General features: G+C 38.4%; 1 protein-coding gene and 1 long non-coding RNA gene across 2 annotated transcripts in view; one reads left to right on the top strand and one right to left on the bottom strand.

The window, feature by feature from the left end:
• Positions 1-1,840: 1,840 nt before the first annotated feature.
• On the bottom strand, positions 1,841-5,156 carry LOC130678927 (uncharacterized). Its single transcript, XR_008991883.1, has 3 exons — positions 4,746-5,156; positions 3,810-4,410; positions 1,841-2,144 (listed from the first exon to the last, which is right to left on the bottom strand). It is a non-coding gene; the product is annotated as an uncharacterized LOC130678927 (long non-coding RNA).
• Positions 5,157-5,236: 80 nt separating this feature from the next.
• SLC25A17 (solute carrier family 25 member 17) overlaps positions 5,237-20,301 on the top strand; it is a 35,628-nt gene continuing 20,563 nt past the window's right edge. Inside the window, exon 1 of the mRNA XM_036931374.2 lies at positions 5,237-5,428. Coding sequence (XP_036787269.1) covers positions 5,357-5,428 — 72 coding nt within the window. The 5' untranslated portion in view covers positions 5,237-5,356. The remainder of the gene's footprint in view (positions 5,429-20,301) is intronic.

The raw sequence follows: 20,301 nt of genomic DNA on the forward strand, positions 1-20,301 counted from the left end.
AATCTCACCTTGTGAGGAAGGGATGATTTTTATAATGCTGCAGTAGAGTTGGATTACCTAGCTCTGTTCTTGTCTGATACATAAATGTTTCACGTTATTTCCACATACAGGAAATAATAGAATACGTTACTTTTTTTTTTTGTATTCTGTGTTTAAAATTAACTTTCCTGGTCAGAAAATGCCCAGTTCTTTGTCTGCTTCCTACTTGTTTTCGTATTTTTTTTCCCCTTACTCTCACTGTACTAAAAATAGTACATTTTCACTAGCATCATCACTGCTACCATTCACAGCCTCATTGTGCAAGGATATTTAATGCTGGGTTTATTTAATTTAATATGTAATAACATACAGTGACTGTGTAGGGTAATACCGATAACAGCTCTAGTTACTTGGCCAAGAGGTTTCATATTTGTTAAATTACCACTTCAGTGAAATCTTACCATATCAAAAGATGTCAGAAAGAGGGTTTTGTTTCCCTTTGGTGCCTGGTCTTTTGCTTAAGAAATACCTATTGCAGCTAAGAGTTCATCTTTGTATTTCAGAGAGTATGAGGTTTGAATTCATTGATACACATAGAGGGGAAACTACCTACTTGATCCAGCATGAATTACAAAATTGAAGACATGTATGGTTCTTCATTATGGGATTGTCAGCATTATGAAAGGTTGATAATATTCTTCCATTCAGCTCTTAAATACTGCAGCCATATCCCCATCTCTCCTTTGTCTCCTTCCCTCTCCTCCAAGGATAAAAAATAGATTTTCTGTTGTACGTTCAGTTCTTCTATAAAGTAAGACTAACCAGGCACTGTACCAGGAATTGCTAGGTTTCTACCTATCTTCCAATTTAAATTAACTATTGTTTAAAGGCAGTTTCAAGGGATTAAAACCCTCTGTACTTTGCTTATTTGAAGAATCAGTGGTAGGAACAGTGAAGTAAATTCTACAGAAAACATTTCTGAAATAGCACATTTCTGAAGTCAGAAGTTGATTAAGGTTCTAACCCTTTGCTATACACAGCAGATAAGAAATGCATCTGTTACATAAGTGAGAAGATGATGTATGCTAATTGAGCATGCTTTTGAAGCCCTTTTAAAAATACTCAGCATATATAAACTTGCATTTGAGCTTGTTGGTGTTCTTTTTGTTACTGTGTATTCCTTCTCAGAATTTCCAGTGTGTGCTGTGAATGACTGGAGACCAGTTGCTTCTGGATTTCTTATTTGATTTACTTAACTATACATTACCTAAGTACATTCTAACATTGCAAATATTACCATAAATGGGAAAAAGTAAAATAGGTCTGAAAATGTGTCCTGTGCTTTTAGACTTTTAAGTTTCACAAACTTCATTTCCATAGAAACTCGATGTCATTTCTAAACCAGAGATGTCTGTTGTTGTGCTAGTAATGCTCTCAGAAGGAAAAGCAAAGGATTTTGTTTTCTGCTTAAAAATATAGTTAATTCAGTTCCTAGCTATATTAAAAATAAAGTATGGTTTCAAGCTGAATATTGATCCCCCCACCTTTTTTTAAAGCACATGTTCTATTTTGTCTCTAGTGCTCACTTTTACTGAACATAGTAGGCTCCAGATTTTAAAAAGCTGTTAACAAGGATCCCTAAAAATACATTAACCTAAGTAAAACAAAACTTTTTCTTCAGGTAGCAGTCTAGAGGTAAGCCATTCTGCCATACCATACTGAGAAGGTAGCTAACCTGAGTCCAAAGATAGTTGGCTCTCATGTTTATGTAGCATGAGGAAACAGGAGATGGCAGCAAGGAAGCATATACTGGGGTTAATACATGGAATTAACTTTTTATTTCCGCTTGTATCCTACTGGTCAGCTTTTTTTTTGTCTTGAGACTATATTTAGCTTCAAAGAAAGCTAGAAAATAATAGTCGTTGCTTGTGCAGTCATGTGCCCAACAGAAAAATTACTACAGAAGACATGGAAAAAAAGCCTGGGGTAACAACTAGCGTTCTGTCCAGATAGGAAATACTGGCTTAGTGGGATAAGAGAAACACAAATTACATTACAGAGATATGCTAATACCTGAAATAACCCAATTAGGTGCACATATCAGATAAGTAGTACTTAACTCTGTGTAAGCACTTTGTAGTCAGTTTGCAAGGATTAACTCAATTCTGATAATGACTGCAATGGTAAGAACTCTCCTTCATTTTATATAGATGGGGAAACTTGAGGCACTTAATTGCCCAGGATAAATACTCCTGATTACTTAAGGAGCTAGGATTCTCTCCAGGCTTCTGGCTTTGAAGGTTTTCCTAAATTTGGTGCTCTGCTGCCCCCCTTGTGTGCAGGGTTGCTTGCAAAATTGTTCATTACTTAAGGAAATTGAAAACTAAAGTGTACATTTGAAGGGGATCCATTGAATAAGGAATATAAAACATGGGGTATGCTGATATGCACACCCTCCTACAGGAGTTTCTTCTAATGGGTATAGCATAATTGTACTTAGTTCACTTGTTACAGGCCTAATAAATGAACAAAAAACTAATTTAAAAAATTATGGTACAGTAATTTTTAAAAGTAGGTCCCAATATTTGCAACTAATACAGCATACCTGTAAGAGTATTTGAAGATGATACCCTAAAGTAGGTAACAAACATAATTAAGAATAGCTGCTGTTAAGCACTTATAAGGACAAATTTAAGAGTATAGTATGTCAGGTTGGCTAAGTTTTAAATACTTTGGCATCTATTCCACAAGACCTTTTGTGTAGTGCTGGTGGGAGTATAAATTCATGATTGTATAAAGTCCAACAAACTTAAAAACTGACTTTTTAGGTGTAATTCTAACTTAAAAATAAGGATTCTAAGTACTAGATGGAACCAATATAGCGAGGCAAGTAGAACTAGAATGAGCAAGTATTTGGTGCTCTGAAAATCCAGGTGTCTGGTATATAATGGTTCACTCACGCAGGCCACAGGACACTCCCAGGCTGCAGTGTGTGTAACCTGGCCACAAATAAGCCAGCGTTGCAGCAACGCACTTGACACGGTCAGTTCTGGCAAGGTTCCTTTTTGTACTGATGGCGTGGTTGGAAACAGAATGACATGTAATCATTTATGTGTATATAGTGTGGGGCTTGTTGCTTATATAACTCAAGGAGCCATCTAAGAAAAATAGGTAATCATGAAAACTAAATTAGATGCTAAAGTGAATGGAACAAGAATTATGATTTTTAAAAATAGGAAATCTCAAACATCACATCTAAGTAGTTCCATTTATTAAGTATGCCTGTTACTGTTAATTTTTCACATGCTGCTCTATGACATTGATTTTGTAGTTTTCAGCAGAATAGAAAATCCATCTTGATCTAAATATATTTTGATAGCTGGGATGCAAAAGAATTCACAGCATCTGCCCTGGGCTTGTGCTCTACAAGTAGGAATTCTGATCAATTCCATTGTGTTCACAATCATAAAGAAAATATTCATAAAATGTTTATATAAGTCTGTGCTACATAAACCAATCTATTCTTGACAGCAGAGAGCTTCCATTTGATTAGAAATCAGTTAAGAACCGAGTCCTCCGCACAGCAGACCAGCTGCTGTCTCCAGTGTTCCAGTGCCAGAATCCTATCTTCGTTTGACTCTTGGACCTGGGCCTTCATGTCACGACCCTAGGGAGTGGCGGGAGTATTCCTGGGAGCCACTTCTGCAACAAGAATCCAGCAGTAACCTAACCATACACATAGATAGATATCATAATCCAGCTGTGTCCACAACTCACCTTTCACCTAGTGTGTGGTCACTGGAGCACCATCCTGAATGGAGAGTTTAAACACAACTTAACCAATGGCAATTTAGATATTTTCTGCAAATTTTGTGGAAGTATGACCAGGTAGACATTGTTAAGGCCCTCTCTTGGGGAGTAAATGTGACGATGGGCATAAAGCACTGACCGTGATGTGCAGTAAGCACACATTTTTCACTAGTGTTATAAAAGTAAACTTGGTATTTAAACTGGCAGAGATATGTGGTAACAGTGCCCTTGTAAAGTGAAGCTGGAAATCCTGAAACGTGTCTCATGATGACCTAATTGAGAGTGTGATCTAGATTGACTTGTTTAGTTCTGTGGTTCTTCACAACATAGTAAAACATTTTTTTAGTATTTTGGAAAGTATGTCTACATAAATTTGCTTTCAGTAATCCTTACAAGTGGGATTGTTAGTATTAACACTCTTTGTAACAGGAAAACTGAATTAAATCCCTGGGTTTAAAATTTAACATTAACTTGAACTAAAGTAGTCCCCAAAGCCTTGTAACTATTTAAAGGTGGCAGTTTCTTTTTGTTCTTCCTATATTCTGAGTCTTAGGGTCAGAGATAAAGCAGAAAGCTGATTTTGCAGAACCAAGACATTCGGTTCCAGGGTGCTGGAGGAACCTATATGAGAAAAACAAAAAGCAATTGAATGGGTGCAAGAATATCTGCTTCAATCCTTCCAAGTTGCTACTTTGTGTGTCTGGTCACCAACATCACACCCTCTCTCCCATGATTTCTGTAAAAGCCTTAACTGCTTATGCCTCAGGACAGGGGCTTCTTAAGGCATGAGCCTGCCTGTCCCTCATTTGCTGGCAAATAAACTATTCCTTTCTTCAAAACCCTGTATGCTTTGTGATTTGACTTCAGTGACAAGGACCAATTTTGGTAAGTTCCACAAAGGAGGAAACCAAAAGGGGTTAAATGATTTCCCGTTTGCCGACCAGTATGTTACCTACCTGAAACTGATCATTCTAATCTGAAGTTCACGTTCTATTCCCACCACACCCCAGGTTGTTTCAGAGGAAAGAACATTGACCAGTCAACATTTATTTCCTCTTGGCCAAAGTGTGACTTTCAAAGTAAAAGCGAGAGGAAATAGGAGTTAAGTCAGAGAAACCGGGAGCTTTGAGACCCCCATCTCGTTTCTCACCACCTCGTCTTACGGAGAATAAGAGGCCCAATTGGGCTTTCTGAAGTCCCCAGCGCCAGGGGAGTACGTGTACAGCCCGACGGCCCAGGTCCCAGGAACGCAAAGGACCTTCCGTCTTTCTCAGCCAGGTACTGGCTTCCGGCAGCCAGACGCTCCGCGTGGTTGGGCTCGCGCCGCGCTGCACTGCCCCGTGTGATCCCCGAGGGCCAATCACTGCCAAGAGGCGTTCAGGCCACTCTTACCCTCTTCCCGTCATGCAGGACTCGGTCGGGAGGCAGGCGCCCTGCGACCCGGAAGTGTTTGTTCCGGAGAGGGCCGGCCTGAGAAGGTGGAGCTTATAACACTTAACGGCTGGAGCTCCGGCTCTTCTTTTCTCACTCAGTAGCCGGCGGCATCTGTGGAAAAGTCTGGCTGGGAATGCGGGGAACCGCACCAATGGCTTCCGTGCAGTCCTACGAAAGCCTGGTCCACGCCGTGGCCGGAGCCGTGGTGAGGCGGGGTCTTCACGTTCGGGCCACTGCGGGGTGCGGGGCTTCTCTGGGGCCAGCCCCGAGATAGGGCTCGGGGTGGGGATGAGAGGGAGATGGTGTGGGTTGGGGTCTCCTGTCGTGAGGGTAGGACAGAGAGGAATGGGGCATAGACGAGAAGTTGCTGGAGGGACTCTCAGCCGCTGGTTACCGCTCTCTGGTCTAGAGAATATCTGGGGTGTCGACAGCGGGGATCCCACATACTCCCAGGGAGTCGGGAAAAAATTGCTGTTTTCTTTGCCTTCTGAAATTTGAAGGCCGGTCATCCCCCTACCTCACTCCCTTCGACAAAAACTTTGACTCCCTGGGCCGGAGGAACACGTTAAGTGTGAAACTCTGTTGCTTCAGCACATATTGAACTATATAGCTTGTTTTCACCCACCTCCCGCAGCCAGGTAGCAGCAGTAGGTATCTATGGTCAGTAGTGGCAGGGGAAGATACTCTTTTTTCTCTTTCTTTTTAAATCAAAATCAGAGTTGCTGTCTAACACACAGGAGGTGTGGTTTACTGTGAGGTATGTGCTTGATTTTTGTGCTTCTGGATGTCTCAGTTCCATTTTACACCCTTCCCTTTTCCTTGAAACTTTCCACTCTTTGCTTGGACAACTTCCTCTTCTAGTTGTCCTGTTAATCTCTCCAAATGGGCTTTCTCATATCCTTCAATAGCTGTCAATACTTCACCTTCAGTAGTAATCACTGTGACCTCAGAAATTCACCGAGTCTTCTCTTAGCCCCCCAAAATTTCACTGAGAGCTCATGTTCTGTGCAGACTAATAGGGGTTGAACCCTAACTCCATCATTTGTTAGATAGGTGGCCTGTAAACCTCACTTTACTAATCTGTAAAGTGGGGATATTGATACCTGCCTTACAGACTTGTTCTTAGAAATTTGGTGACATGCTAGTCATGGAAGTGCCTGCTTCAAGAGTCTTAGTTCATTCAATTAAACTGGAAGAGCCTTTCAGGCAGTATAAAGGCCCTGAGGTGGAAGCTTGCTTGACATGCTCTAGGATGGGCCTAGAGGCCTATGTGTCTGGAGTAGAGGGAACAAAAAGGCAAATAGGTTTCATGAGACCAAATTGTGTGGGACTTTAGCTCAAGTGGAGAAGAACTAGCTAGCTATTGGGAGGTTTTGAGCGTGCGGCAACTTGCTGATTGACCTTTTAAACATGATCTTCCTGGCTTTGCTGTTTAGAGTAGACTGTAAGGGATCAAAGGTGGAAGCAGGGAAACTGTCACAGGGCTATTATGTCATCTCAAACAAGAGATAATGGCTTGGACCAGGATGGTACAGTGGAAGGGGTAAGAAGTGTTCATTATCTTGAAATAAATTTATAAGATAGAGCCACTGGGGTTTAATGGTGGATTGGATATAGGGTGTAACAGAATAAGGGTTGATTAACTACCAAGAGTTTTTGGGTTGAGCAACTGGAAGAATGATGTTCCTTTTTACTGAAATGGTGAAGACTGTAATGTAGCAGGTTTGGAAGGAAAGGTGAGTGAGTTAGTTTGAAATGCCTAACAGTAGTCTTGAGATTAGATGAGCTCACCAAGGAAATGAGTGTGGACTGAGAGAAAAGTGAAAGCCTGAGCCTTGGAGCACACCAGCATTAAGAGGCTGGGGAAATGCAGTAGCTCCAGCAGAGGAGACTAACGAAGGGCCCATACAGTAGGATGTAAATGAAGAGAATGTGGTGTTCTTAACGTCTTAGGGAAAGAGGGTGTAGAACATCTGGGACAGATGATGCTTATGGAGCAAATAAGGTGAGGACTGAGAATTTACCAACATGTTTATTAGCGTGATAAAGCCAATGATTAATTGAAAAGACCCATTTTGATAGAATGGTAGGGTAAATAGTTGGAGTGCATCAAAGAGAGAATGGAACGATGGGAAATGTTTGTTCTTTCTCTCAATAAATGCCGTTCATTCAGCATCTTTATTGGGTGTTTTCTGTGTACTATATATCGTTCTAGGTGCTAGAACTTTAGTGGAGAACAAAGTTTTTTCCTCATGAAGTTGGCATTCTAACGAGGGAGTTAGACAATTGAATAAACAACAATATAATAATTTTAGATAGCTTTAAGTGCTAAAAAAACATAAGGCTTGGCAAACTTTTTCTGTAGGAAGGCAGATGGTAAATGTTTTAGACTTTTTTTGTATGATCTCTCACCATAATTGTGTGAAAATCTGTCATTGATAATAAGTAAATGAGTGGTTGGAGCTGAGTTCCAGTAAAATCGTATTTACAAAACCAGGCAATGAATTGGATTTGGCCCTTGGGCCATAGTTTTCTGAGCCCTGCTACACGGAGTGACTGGGGACAGAGGTGATACATCTCTAGTTCACCTACAAAAACATGTGTTTCTCTTTTTGTTGCCTTTTTTTTTTCTTGTTAAAGATCTGCTTGAACTGTTCACCATGTAAGAACTTATTCACTATGTAAGACCTTGTTCACCATGTAAGAACTTGTTCGTTATGCTTCAGAAGACTGGAGACTGTTGAGAATTAGGCTTGGAGTGGATTAATGATTGTGCATTGAGTCCCCTATACAGAATTTTATTGTTGTTAACAACCATTTGATCAATAAATATGAGAGATGCCCTCTCAAAAAAAAATAAAAAAATAAATAAATAAATAAAAGATCTGCTTGAAATTACACACCCTGAATTTGCTATGGTTTTTCCTTCTCCCATAAGCTATATTAGGTTATCTAATAGATATTTATAAGAATAATTTTTTTCTCTTACTTCACATCAGGGTGTTAACATTCCTAGCACATATCTGGGTGAGAAGTTGCGTTGTGTTTCGTTATTTTTTTTAACTGTCTTGATGAAGAATGGTTCTCAGACTTTTTTTGCAAATGTCTGTATTAAGGCTAAACTACACAACATGGGCCCTACTTTCTTCTGGTTGCTACTAAAGGAAAGCAAAATTCACTACAAAAATGTCACTACAGTTGATGAGAAAAATGGCACTGCTTTTAATGGTATAGTATTGTGATAAGTCATGTTTAATAAAATGTCCTGAGCATGATATTCAGTCAAAGCTTTGAGGTGATCAAAGGGAATGGGCTTAGCACTGTTTATGAGCACTTGAGGGCCTGACTTAATGCAGGCATCCTGGGTCAGAATCCTGGCTGTGGCCCTTAAGAGCTGTGTGACTTTGTTACAGACTCCAAGTTTGCTTCTCCCCAAAGGATCGTTGGATCATTGTTTAAGATGATGATTTACAATCTTCTTGAGTTGGCATGTTTCATGTTGGCTTATTCACTTCCATGTTCCACACCTTTTCACAACTGTGGTGTTATCCACACACACACATTTGAAAAATTAAAGTAAATAAATTAGTGTTTTGTGGCACACCTGGGGATAATTGCAGATAATCTAGATTATTTGAAAACCAGAATTGTGCTGTTTCAGGAGGATGCTTTATCTCTAGTTGATGAATAGTATATGATCAAATAAATAGCCTCACATGTAAATAATTTTCAAAATTTCAAATGTAATTAGATTTACAATTTTATATTTTCAGTTTTATTAGCTTTGAATGGTAAATTTTACTTGTAGAAATGTGCATTTGTGATTAAGAGAGATTTTACTAGTCTACAGTTGGCAAAATGAGATTGTTTGGAAATGCCTAGAGGGTTTAGACGCTAATACAGACTTTGGAATTGTATTACCAATAACTAATTGGTAATTTTCAGGGGACTTTTTTCTCTATTGTCTATTTTTTAATTTGTTGCTTTTTAGCTACATAATTTTTATTTTAAAATAATTAATTTCATTGAATAAATGTTAATTATTAAAACATCCAAATCCTACAGAAATATGTCTTCCTTTCCCCTCCCACTCCACCTATTGCCCTGTGACTCAGAGACCAGGCATACATCTCCATAGAACTGTATAAGAAGACTTATTTGGAGCACTTTTCTCCAGTTGTATCACTGGAGAAAATTAGGCCCAACTGCCTGACTCTGTAGCTCACACACTTAACATTACACTGGATTTTTTTACCATATAAACTCAGTCTCTGCCTTTTAGAGATAGAAACCAAGTAGAGAGACTTGTTGATTCTTTATACAAGGCCTTCTGAATATAATGGTCAGTGAAAGAGTTGCTGTCCTCAAGAAACTCAATTCTTAAGTGTGTAATTGAGGTGTGCACAGGCCCCTGGTGGTACCAAGGAAGAAATGGTGGACTGCACCTGTGAAGGTGATAGGAAGCCCCCACGTTTGACATATTTAGACCCAGTCTTATAGGTAGAGTAGGAATTTGCCTGCCAAATAAAATAAGAGGGCAATAGGAGACTTTTAGACAGAACAGAAAGCATGTTCAAAGGCCCTAATGTCTAACTCAACATTCAGAGAACTTCGAGTTCATTTTGATATAACTGGTGTTAAAGATGGAAGGTAGGTAGAAGGATATGAAGTTGGAGAATCTCATACTATGCAAAGAAGTTTAAGTTGAAGTTCATCAGAGACAGTGTCAAAAGTGTGGTTTTATCTTTCTCATTGTTTGTTTTCTCTGTGTTTTTATGCAGATAAGCATTATTATAAAGTTTCATATCCTGGGTTTCTTTGGTGTGTTTGTTTTTAAGAGTTTCATCATGTGTATCAATTAGGGTTCTCTGGTTGCAAGCCAGAGAAACAGATTTTGGGTGATTTAACAAAAAGGAAGCTTACAGCGGGCCCTGTAATGGTGGGAGCCTGTGGGAGCTTGTAAGATCAGTGGGGAAGCTGAAGACTTAGAATAGGAAAGAACTAACAGGCTCCAAAAAGGTTTCTGAAGCAGTCACTGGAGAGTGTCTGTTGGCCATCACCTCTAAAGTCAGTGGACTCTGTTCTGCTACACGTTCTCCACAAAAGTCAAGGTCCTAAGAGTCTCTGTTAACCATGCTCATGACCATGTGCCTACCCTTTGTAACAGGTGCAGAGCTGGCAAAAAGAACCTTTAGGGGCTCTTCAGCTGTTGTAGTGGAGGGTAGGCACCTGGATTTACCATCCTACTAAGATTGTATACAGTGGAGAAAGGTAAAGAAAATCAGTGGGCCCTTAGGGCAAGAGACTGATGCCCTGTGGCCCAAAAATATCAAATATCCACTGTATCCTATCATTTAAAAGACTTCTTAAGACTTTATTTTCTCCGAATGAAAGCTGATAAAACTGTTAACATCAGACAAGTAGACTTTACAGTCATATAATTACAAGAGATCAAGAGGGTGGCATCGAAGAGAAAAAATGCTTACTATACCGGGAAAATAAAGCAATTTTAAGTTTATGTTCATCTAATAACACAATCTCAGAGTGTTTAAAGGAAAAATTAACAAAATTTCAAGAAGAAATATACTAATCCATCATCAAAGTGATAGATTTTAATGTATCCCTCAGTAATTGATAGAATAAGCAGTGCAGGAAAAGCAACAAAAATATAAAAGATAAAATAATGTATTTAACAAACTTGACCTGATAGATACAGAATATTGTACCCAACAACTGCAGCATATACGTTCAAGCCAAACATGGAAAATTAATCAAAATAGACCATTTACAGGGCTGTAAAACAAAACTTAAATTTTGAAGACATTTTAAAATCTTACAGAGTGAATTTTTGAATCACAGTGAAATCAAGCTAGCAACCAACAACAAAAAGGTGACTTGAAACCCAAAAAGCTAAAATATTGCAAGTTAAACACAGTCCTGAACAATCTAAGAATTAAAAAAGAAATCATAATGGATAGAAGAAAATATTTAGAACTGAAATATAATGCAAATAGTCCATATTAAAACTTTTTTACAATGAAAACTACAAATAATCATTGAAAAAAAACCCTGAATCATTAAGAAAGAAATCCCATGTTCATGGCTGGAAGACGATAGTGTAAAGATGGCAGTATTTCCTAAAAGGATCTACAGATTCAGTGCAATCCCTATCAAAATTCCAGTTTGCTCTTTTGCAGAAATTGATAAGCTGATCCTAAAATTCATATAAAAATGCAAGGGATCCAGAATAGCCAAAACAATCCTGAAAAAGAACAACAAAGAGGATTCATACTTACCAATTTCAAAACTTTCAGAGCTGCAACAATGAAGAGTGTGTCGTAATGGCGTAAGGACAGGTAGAACTGGGAGTCCAAAAGTAAACCTTCAAATTTGTGTTAATTGATTTTCTGACAAGGATGCCAACACACTGATGTGGAAAGAATAGTCTCTTCAATAAGTGATGCAGGGACAACATGCAAAAGAATGAAGTTGAATCCCCATGTGACAAAAATTAACAGATCTAACTGTAAGGGCTAAAACTACAAAACTCATAGATGAAAGCATAGGCATAAATTTTCATTATCTTGGATTAGGCAGTGGTTTCGTAAACATGACACCAAAAAGCACACATAATAAAATAAATAAGGAAATTGGACTTCATCCAAATTAAAAAGTCTTTGTGCTTCAAAAAATGCTAACAGGAAAATGAAGACAATGGAATGGGAGAACATATTTCTGTATCATGTATCTGGTAAGGTCTAGTATCCAGAATAAATAAAGAATGCTTACAGTTCATTAATAGGAAGGCAAGTAACCCAATTAAAAAATGGGCAAAGTGAGGCAGGTGTTAGTGAGACATAGGTAGATAGAGTTCAAGGCCCCAGTAAGGTACAGTCATAAGGGAACTAGGGTCAAGGCTCTGCAATAAACAAAAAGCCACATCTGGAAAATCCAGCCTGAGAAACGAGTTTTCTGATCTCATTTCACCCTAGAAACAACCCCAGCCAATTATGTAAACCTCCTCCTTTTTGTGTTTATAAGTTCCTCAACACTGCTGCCCTAGCGGCATCTTCCCTTGAAGCCCCTCCCAATTACCGGGAGTCCTTTTCCTTTCACTCTCTCATTCCTCATTAAAACCTTTGCTGGTAGCTCCGTACAGGTGTCCGTCAGCTTCATTTTTCATCACCCTCAGGACACTATCCTGGGAAGAATAGTAACATCTCCACCAGTAACAAAAGGATTTGAATAGATATTTCTCCAATGAAGATAACGCAAGTGGCCAATAAATAGATGAAATGATGCTTGACAGCATTAGTTATCAGGGACATGCAAATCAAAACCACAGTGAGATACCACTTCATACCCTCTAGGATGGCTGTACTCAAAAGGACAGATAGTAAGTGTTGCAAGGATATGGAGAAATTAGAAACCTCATAATGTGCTGATGGGAATATAAAATTGTACAGCTGATGTGGAAAACTGGTAGTGCCTCAACATGTTCAACATAGTTACCATATCACCTGGCAATTCCACTCCCAGAGAATTGAAAAGATATATCCACATAAAAACTTGTACAGTAATGTTCATAGCATAAACATATAGTGGAATATATGTTTCATATAGTGGAACCATATGAACATATAGTTCATAAAGCCAAAAAGTGGAAGCAATTCAAGTCCATAAACTAATGAAAGGATAAACAGCATGTTTGTAGCCATACAATAGAATATTTTTCAACCATAACACAAAATGAATTTCTGATTCTGCAACGTAAGAAACCAGTCATGAAGATTGTGTATTATTTAGTTCCATTTATATGAAATATCTAGAACAGACAAAAGAAAGACAGAACATAAATTAGTGGTTACCAGGATGTGGGAGGAATACAGAATGAGGAATGACTGCTGATGGGCATGGGTTTCTTTTTGGGTTGATAAAAATGTTCTTGAGTTAGATACTGGAAATCGTGGCACAACTGTGTGAACATATTAAAAACCACTGAGTTATAAAGAAAAGGAAAACTTGTCAGATACAGCTAGGATACCTAGAGGGAAATGAATAACCCTTAAATCAAGTTTGGAAAAGAAGAAAGACTTAAAATTAATGAGCTAAGCATCTGTCTCAAGAACCCAAAGAAAGGAAAAAGGAAGTAACAAAGGTAGAGAAGAAATTAATGAAATAGAAAATACAAACACAAAATATCCTGGCATGTAGTGTGTTTGCAGTATAAATTATTTGTTGACAGTGAAAATTAGATTATGAAAATAAAATAATATGTAATCACATATTGTTGGAAAAATAATGATCCCACCCACCCCTAACAAATAAAAATCTGTAAAGTCATAGTATAATCATTATTGTCTTAAAGGTGAGGAAATATACTATATTCTAATGACTTCCAAATCTACATTTCTATCCCAGAATCTCCTGAACTATCTGCTGGCTACCTACTGGACATCTTCAAGTAGAAGTCTTTAAGGCACTTTAAATTCAGCTAATACAAAGCCAAAAATCACTCTCTCTTGCCCCCAAATTGCTCCTCCTGCAGTGTTTACCATCTCAGTTAACGACAACACCATCTGCTTGATTCTTTAAGGTAGAAACCTGGGAGTCATCCTTGCAATTCCTCTTCTTCCTCTCGTATGTCTGTCTAATTTGTCACTAAAATAGTCCTTAATAATAGCTAGCTAGCAAAAGCTTTTTACTTGCCTCCCGCCTACTCTAGAGGCTTCATTCCGCTTGATTTTGCTCTCTGTATTCTGACAATAGCCTTTGCATTTCCAGAATGATCAACTAACTTCCGACTTTACACTTGCTTCCCCTTTCAGCATCCTATTAGATGTTCTTCATCAACGATCTAGTATCCCTGTCATAAAAAAAAAAATGTCTCTAATAAATGATTCCATCTAAGGTGTTAGTTATAAGCTATCTTTATTCTTAGAGTGATTTACCTTTAAAAGAATTTCCTAGAGAGGATGGTGGCCAACCCAAAGGTATTGTGATACATATATTTTTTAATTTTGATATCATTAATATACAATTGCATTAGCAACATTCTGGTTACTAGATTCCCTCCATTATGAGGTCCGCGCCACATACCCCATTATAGTCACTGTGCATCAGCATAGTAAGATGCTATAGAGTCACTACTTGTCTTCTCTGTGCTATACTGCTTTCCCTGTGCCCCCTGGCCCTACATTATGTGTACTAATCGTAATGTCCCGTTTTCCTCCTTATCCCTCCCTTCCCACCCATCCTCCCCAGTCCCTCTCCCTTTGGTAACTGTTAGTCCATTCTTGGGTTCAGTGAGTCTGCTGCTGTTTTGTTCCTTCAGTTTTTTTTTCTTTGTTCTTACACTCCACAGATGAGTGAAATCATTTGATACTTGTCTTTCTCTGCCTGGCTTATTTCACTGAGCATAATACCCTCTAGCTCCATCCATGTTGTTGCAAATGGTAGGATTTGTTTTCTTCTTATGGCTGAATAATATTCCATTGTGTATATTTACCACATCTTCTTTATCCACTCATCTGCTGATGGACACTTAGGTTCCTTCCATTTCTTGGCTATTGTAAATAGTGCTGTGATAAACATAGGGGTGCATCTGTCTCTTTGAAACTGGGCTGCTGCATTCTTAGGGTAAATTCCTAGGAGTGGAATTCCTGGATCAAATGGTATTTCTATTTTTAGTTTTTTGAGGAACCTCCATACTGCTTTCCACAATGGTTGAACTAGTTTACATTCCTACCAGCAGTGTAGGAGGGTTCCCCTTTCTCCACATCCTCGCCAACATTTGTTGTTGTCTTTTGGATGGTGGCCATCCTAACTGGTGTGAAGTGATATCTCAATGTGGTTTTAATTTGCATTTCTCTGATGATTAGCGATATGGAGCATCTTTTCATGTGCCTGTTGGCCATCTGAATTTCTTCTTTGGAGAAGTGTCCAGATCCTCTGCCCATTTTTTAATTGGATTATTTGCTTTTTGTTTGTTGAGGCACGTGAGCTCTTTATGTATTTTGGATGTCAACCCTTTATTGGATATGTCATTTCTGAATATATTCTCCCATACTGTAGGATGGCTTTTTGTTCTACTCATGGTGTCCTTTGCTGTACAGAAGCTTTTTAGTTTGATGTACTCCCATTTGTTCATTTTTGCTTTTGTTTCCCTTGCCCGGGGAGATATGTTCATGAAGAAGTTGCTCATGTTTATATTCAAGGGAGTTTTGCCTATGTTTTCTTCTAAGAGTTTTATGGTTTTATGACTTACATTCAGGTCTTTGATCCATTTATTACTTACATCCAGGTCTTACATCTACATTTGTGTATGGAGTTAGACAGTAATCCAGTTTCATTCTCTTATATGTAGCTGTCCAGTTTTGCCAACATCAGCTGTTGAAGAGACTGTCATTTCCCCATTGTATATCCATGGCTCCTTTATCGTATATTAATTGACCATATATGCTTGAGTTTATATCTGGACTCTCTCTTCTGTTCCACTGGTCTGTGGGTCTGTTCTTGTGCCAATACCAAATTGTCTTGATTACTGTGGCTTCGTAGTAGAGCTTGAAGTTGGGAAGCGAGATTCCCCCTGCTTTATTCTTCCTTCTCAGGATTGCTTTGGCTATTCGGAGCCTTTTGTGGTTTCATATGAATTTTAGAACTATTTGTTCCAGTTCATTGAAGAATGCTGTTGGTATTTTGATGGGGATTACGTTGAATCTGTAGATTGCATTGAGCGTGGGATGAATTTCCATTTACTAGTGTCCTCTTTAATTTCTCTTAGGAGTGTCTTGTAGTTTTCAGGGTATAGGTCTTTCACTTCCTTGGTTAGGTTTTTCCTAGGTATTTTATTCTTTTTATGGAATTGTTTTCCTGATTTCTCTTTCTGCTAGTTCATTGTTAGTGTATAGGAATTCAACAAATTTCTATGTATTAATTTTGTATCCTGCAACTTTGCTGAATTCAGATAATAGTTCTAGTAGTTTTGGAGTGGATTCTTTAGGGGTTTTTTTGTACAATATCATGTCATCTGCAAACAGGGACAGTTTGACTTCTTCCTTGCTGATCCGAATGCCTTTTATTTCTTTGTGTTGTCTGATTGCCATGACTAGGACCTCAAGTACTAGGTTGAATAGGAGTGGGGAGAGTGGGCCTCCTTGTCTTGTTCCTGATCTTAGAGGAAAAGCTTTCAGCTTCTCGCTGTTAAGTATGATGTTGGCTGTGGGTTTGTCATATATGGCCTTTATTATGTTGAGGTACTTGCCCTCTATACCCATTTTGTTAAGAGTTTTTATCATGATTGGATGTTGAATTTTGTCAAATGCTTTTTCAGCATCTATGGAGATGACCATGTGGTTTTTGTCCTTCTTTTGTTGATGGATTTTCAAATGTTGTACCGTCCTTGCATCCCTGGGATGAATCCCAGTTGATCATGGTGTATGATCCTCTTGATGTATTTTTGAATTCAGTTTGCTAATAGTTTTTTGAGTATTTTTGCAGATAGTGTGATATTTTTAACTGCTTATTTCACACTGGTATAACATCAGTGCAAGGAATATTAGAAGTGATGTGTTAAATAATAAAGTTTGTTAATGTACCATTTTTCATATTTAATGGCATGTTTATAACAGCAGTTCTCAAACTACTTTGTCTCAGGATTTCTTTATACTTTTACAAATTACCACAGACTGTGAAGAGCTTGTTTATGCGGTTATAGCTGTTAGTATTTACTGTATGAGAAACTAAAATAGAGAAATATTAAACTGTTACATGTTAACATATATAACTTAATTAAAACTATGTTTTCCCCAAAGTAATAGTAAGAAGAGTGGCATTGTTTTGTATTTTTGCAAACCTCTCTAATGTTTGACCTAATAGAAAATAGGTGGATCCTTTTAACTGCTTCTGCATTCAATCTGCTACAATATCACATATCATGTAGCCTGTGGAAAACCTCACTACACACCTTGAGGAAACAAGAATTTTAGGCAAATACATCTTATGTAGTATTCTTATGAAAATAGTTTCGATCCTGCACACCCCTGAGACCATACTTTGAAAATCCCTAGGCTGTATTATTCTCTTGTATTCTGATATCTGTTTACTTTTTTCTCCACTTCAAAATAAAAACTAACACATTAATTGTTAATTGTTTTAAAAAGTTAATTATGCAGAGGTACACAACAAGTGAAATGGAGCCACCTTTAATTCCTTCTTCTCATATAATCACAAGATTTTCTTACTTGATTTTTCCAGATTTTGTATGTGTGTGTTTGTATGGTTTGTGTGCACTTTTATAAATAGAAGACTAAATTTAAGTCATTTATGTCTTGAATCAAAGAAGTTAAGAACTGAGGAAGTACAGTGAGCGGTAGAACTAGGGGTCCAAGAGGTCTAGATTCTGACTCTGCCCCTGCCACTCCAGTTTTGGGCAGACCCCTTAACCCTTAACTGCCCTCGCCCAGACTCCTCACTTCCCGGGTGAAGGGACTCCACTGTTAGGTGGTCTGTCAAAGCTTCTCCAGCCCAGGAGCCATTGTGTGGTATAGGAATTAATTTGTTTTCCCAAACAGAATAGTTATATGACAAAGGCAGGTGGTAGAATGTTGACTAAAAATGTTTGGTTTTGGGGACATGCTAGAAGGGTGTTTTTCTGGAAATGGATTTCTTTTAAACTGTAATTGTTGTCAGCAATAGAATTCCCACTCAGATGGTTAGAATTCTGTGGGACTTAAAATAATGGATTTATTTTTATGCCTCTGTATTTTGTGCCTTCTAATTTTACATGAACAGGCAGCCTAGAGAAAAAAAAACACTGAGAATTTATGAAAAGAGGACTGTAATTCAAATTTTGAAAAATCATGTGCTTATCTAGCTTGGCATAAGACTTGCATATAATATATTTCCCTTCAGGTAACAGCTGCTTGTGCAAACAGTCATCTCTGTGTTGTGTGTTTGCTTGGGGAGAAGACAATTACAGCAAGTTCCCAATGTACAGAATAGCTGTGTTCCAAATTTACCTTTAGCATTTGGAATACATTTTCTCTTAGGTATTAAGTTTACTTGTAGGTGCATATAGTTCTACATTCATTAACAAGTTCAGGGCTTATGCTATGCCATTCTCTATGCTGGGTTTCCAGACTAGTCCACAAAAAAAATATATGACACCTAAGATAGATTTCATATTAATACCTTTTTTTTTTCTTTTTTTACTAATTTTTATTTCTGTAATAGTAATTTGTTGAAGTTTTACAATAGTGGTTAAGAGTGCAGACTCTGGAGCCAGGCTGCCACTTAGAACTTTTTTAGAAAAGTTGTAAAATTTCTTAGTGTCTTTTTTTCCCCATCTATAAAGTGGAGAGAATAATAGTGCTTGAGTCGTCAGGTTGTTGTGAGGATTAATTTTTTAGTTCAGGTATAATTCATGTAACATGAAGTTAATCATTTTAAAGTGTACCATTCACCATATGGTGCAGCCACTACCTCTGTCACATTTCAAAACATGTTGAATGGATAAGCAAAATATAGTACATACACACAAGTGGACAATTATTCAGCCTGAAAAGGACTGAAGAACTGATACATGCTACGGGTGGGTACACGTACCTTAAAACGTTATATTAAATGAAAGAAGCCAAACATAAGAAGTCACGTGTTGCATGGCTGCTTTTATATGAAATATCAGGATAGCTACATCCATAGAGACAGGAAGCAGATGAGTGGTTGTTAGGGCTGAGTGGGGGCAAGGGGCATGCCTGCCTGACGGGTACTGGATTTCCTTTTGGGGTGATGAAAATATTTTGGAATTTGATAGAGGGGTTGGCTGCACAACATTGTGAATGTACTAAATGTCTGAAATGGTATACTTTAGAAACGATTCAATTAAAAACAGTAATAAAGCTCCTTGATTGCTTAGACTGGCAAAAAGTCCTTAGGCAACCAAAGTCAAAGATCCTGCTTAATCCTGTGGGTCTCTACTTTTCTTTCTGGCCCTAGGGGTTTTCCCTTACTTTCCTGTTGGCTCAACTAAGCATTTAAAGTGTATTTGTTAAATTTTTTTTAATATTTAAAAAAGTTTTTTATTTTATTTAACAGTTCTGGTATTTTGTAGCATATTGTCTAGGCTGCTGCTCTATTGCTGGAAATGGAAGCACCCGTTTCACCTTTACATTTTTAACTCTCAAATTAAACTTAGGTTTTCTAACAAAGCCTAGAATAAATTGTGCGTGTGTGTGTGTATCCTCTCCTTAAGTAGGGCAATATTGGTGAGCTTTCCTTCCTCCTCCACACCCCTCCTCTGGTGGCCTCCAGGGACTGTGTTGCAAAGGTGACATGGGCTTGTCGCAGGGTGCGACGGTGGCTGGCCTTCTGGGCTTGGAGTTTCCTGTTCTAGGTGTTCCTTCTCATTCTAGGCAAGTTCAGATTTCCATTCTCACAGTTACTGCCTGGGACTGGACTGCCTGACTTCAGTCGTCATGGTGGCCAGCTAGTCAGCTGGACAGTCACTGCAACCAGAGCTGCCTTCTGCTTCCCAGTGCTTGTCTCCACCATTTGTTATAGTCCTGTTGAGCTTTCTTTTGCTGCTGTAACAAATCACCACAAACTGAGTGGCTTCAAACAACACAAATTTAATATCTATAGGTCAGAAGTCTGATGCAGATCTCACTCAACTAAAAATTAAGGTGGCAGCAAGGTTATATTTCTTTCTGGAGGCTTGGTGAGGGCAGATGAGGAGGAAGAATTCATCTCCTTGCCTTTTCCAGCTTCTAGAGGCCCCTCCTCCATTCAAAGCTAGCAGCGATGGGTGGGGTCCTCACATTGCCTCACTCCCACCTACACTTCTGCCTCTCTTCAATTTGTAAGCACACTTGTAATCACATTGGACCCACTCAAATAACCCAGAATAATCTCCCTATTTTAAAGTCAGCTGATAAGTGACCTGCCGTGTAATGTAGCATGTTCACAGGTACTAGGGATTGGGACATGAACTTCTTTCAGGGCCATTATTCTGCCTAACACAACTATCTTCTGTGTGTTTTGGTCTGTGATTTCTTCTTTCAAAACAGCCTCACTCTACTT

This window comes from Manis pentadactyla, chromosome 10 (genome assembly GCF_030020395.1).
Source record: "Manis pentadactyla isolate mManPen7 chromosome 10, mManPen7.hap1, whole genome shotgun sequence".
Lineage (NCBI taxonomy): Eukaryota > Metazoa > Chordata > Mammalia > Pholidota > Manidae > Manis > Manis pentadactyla.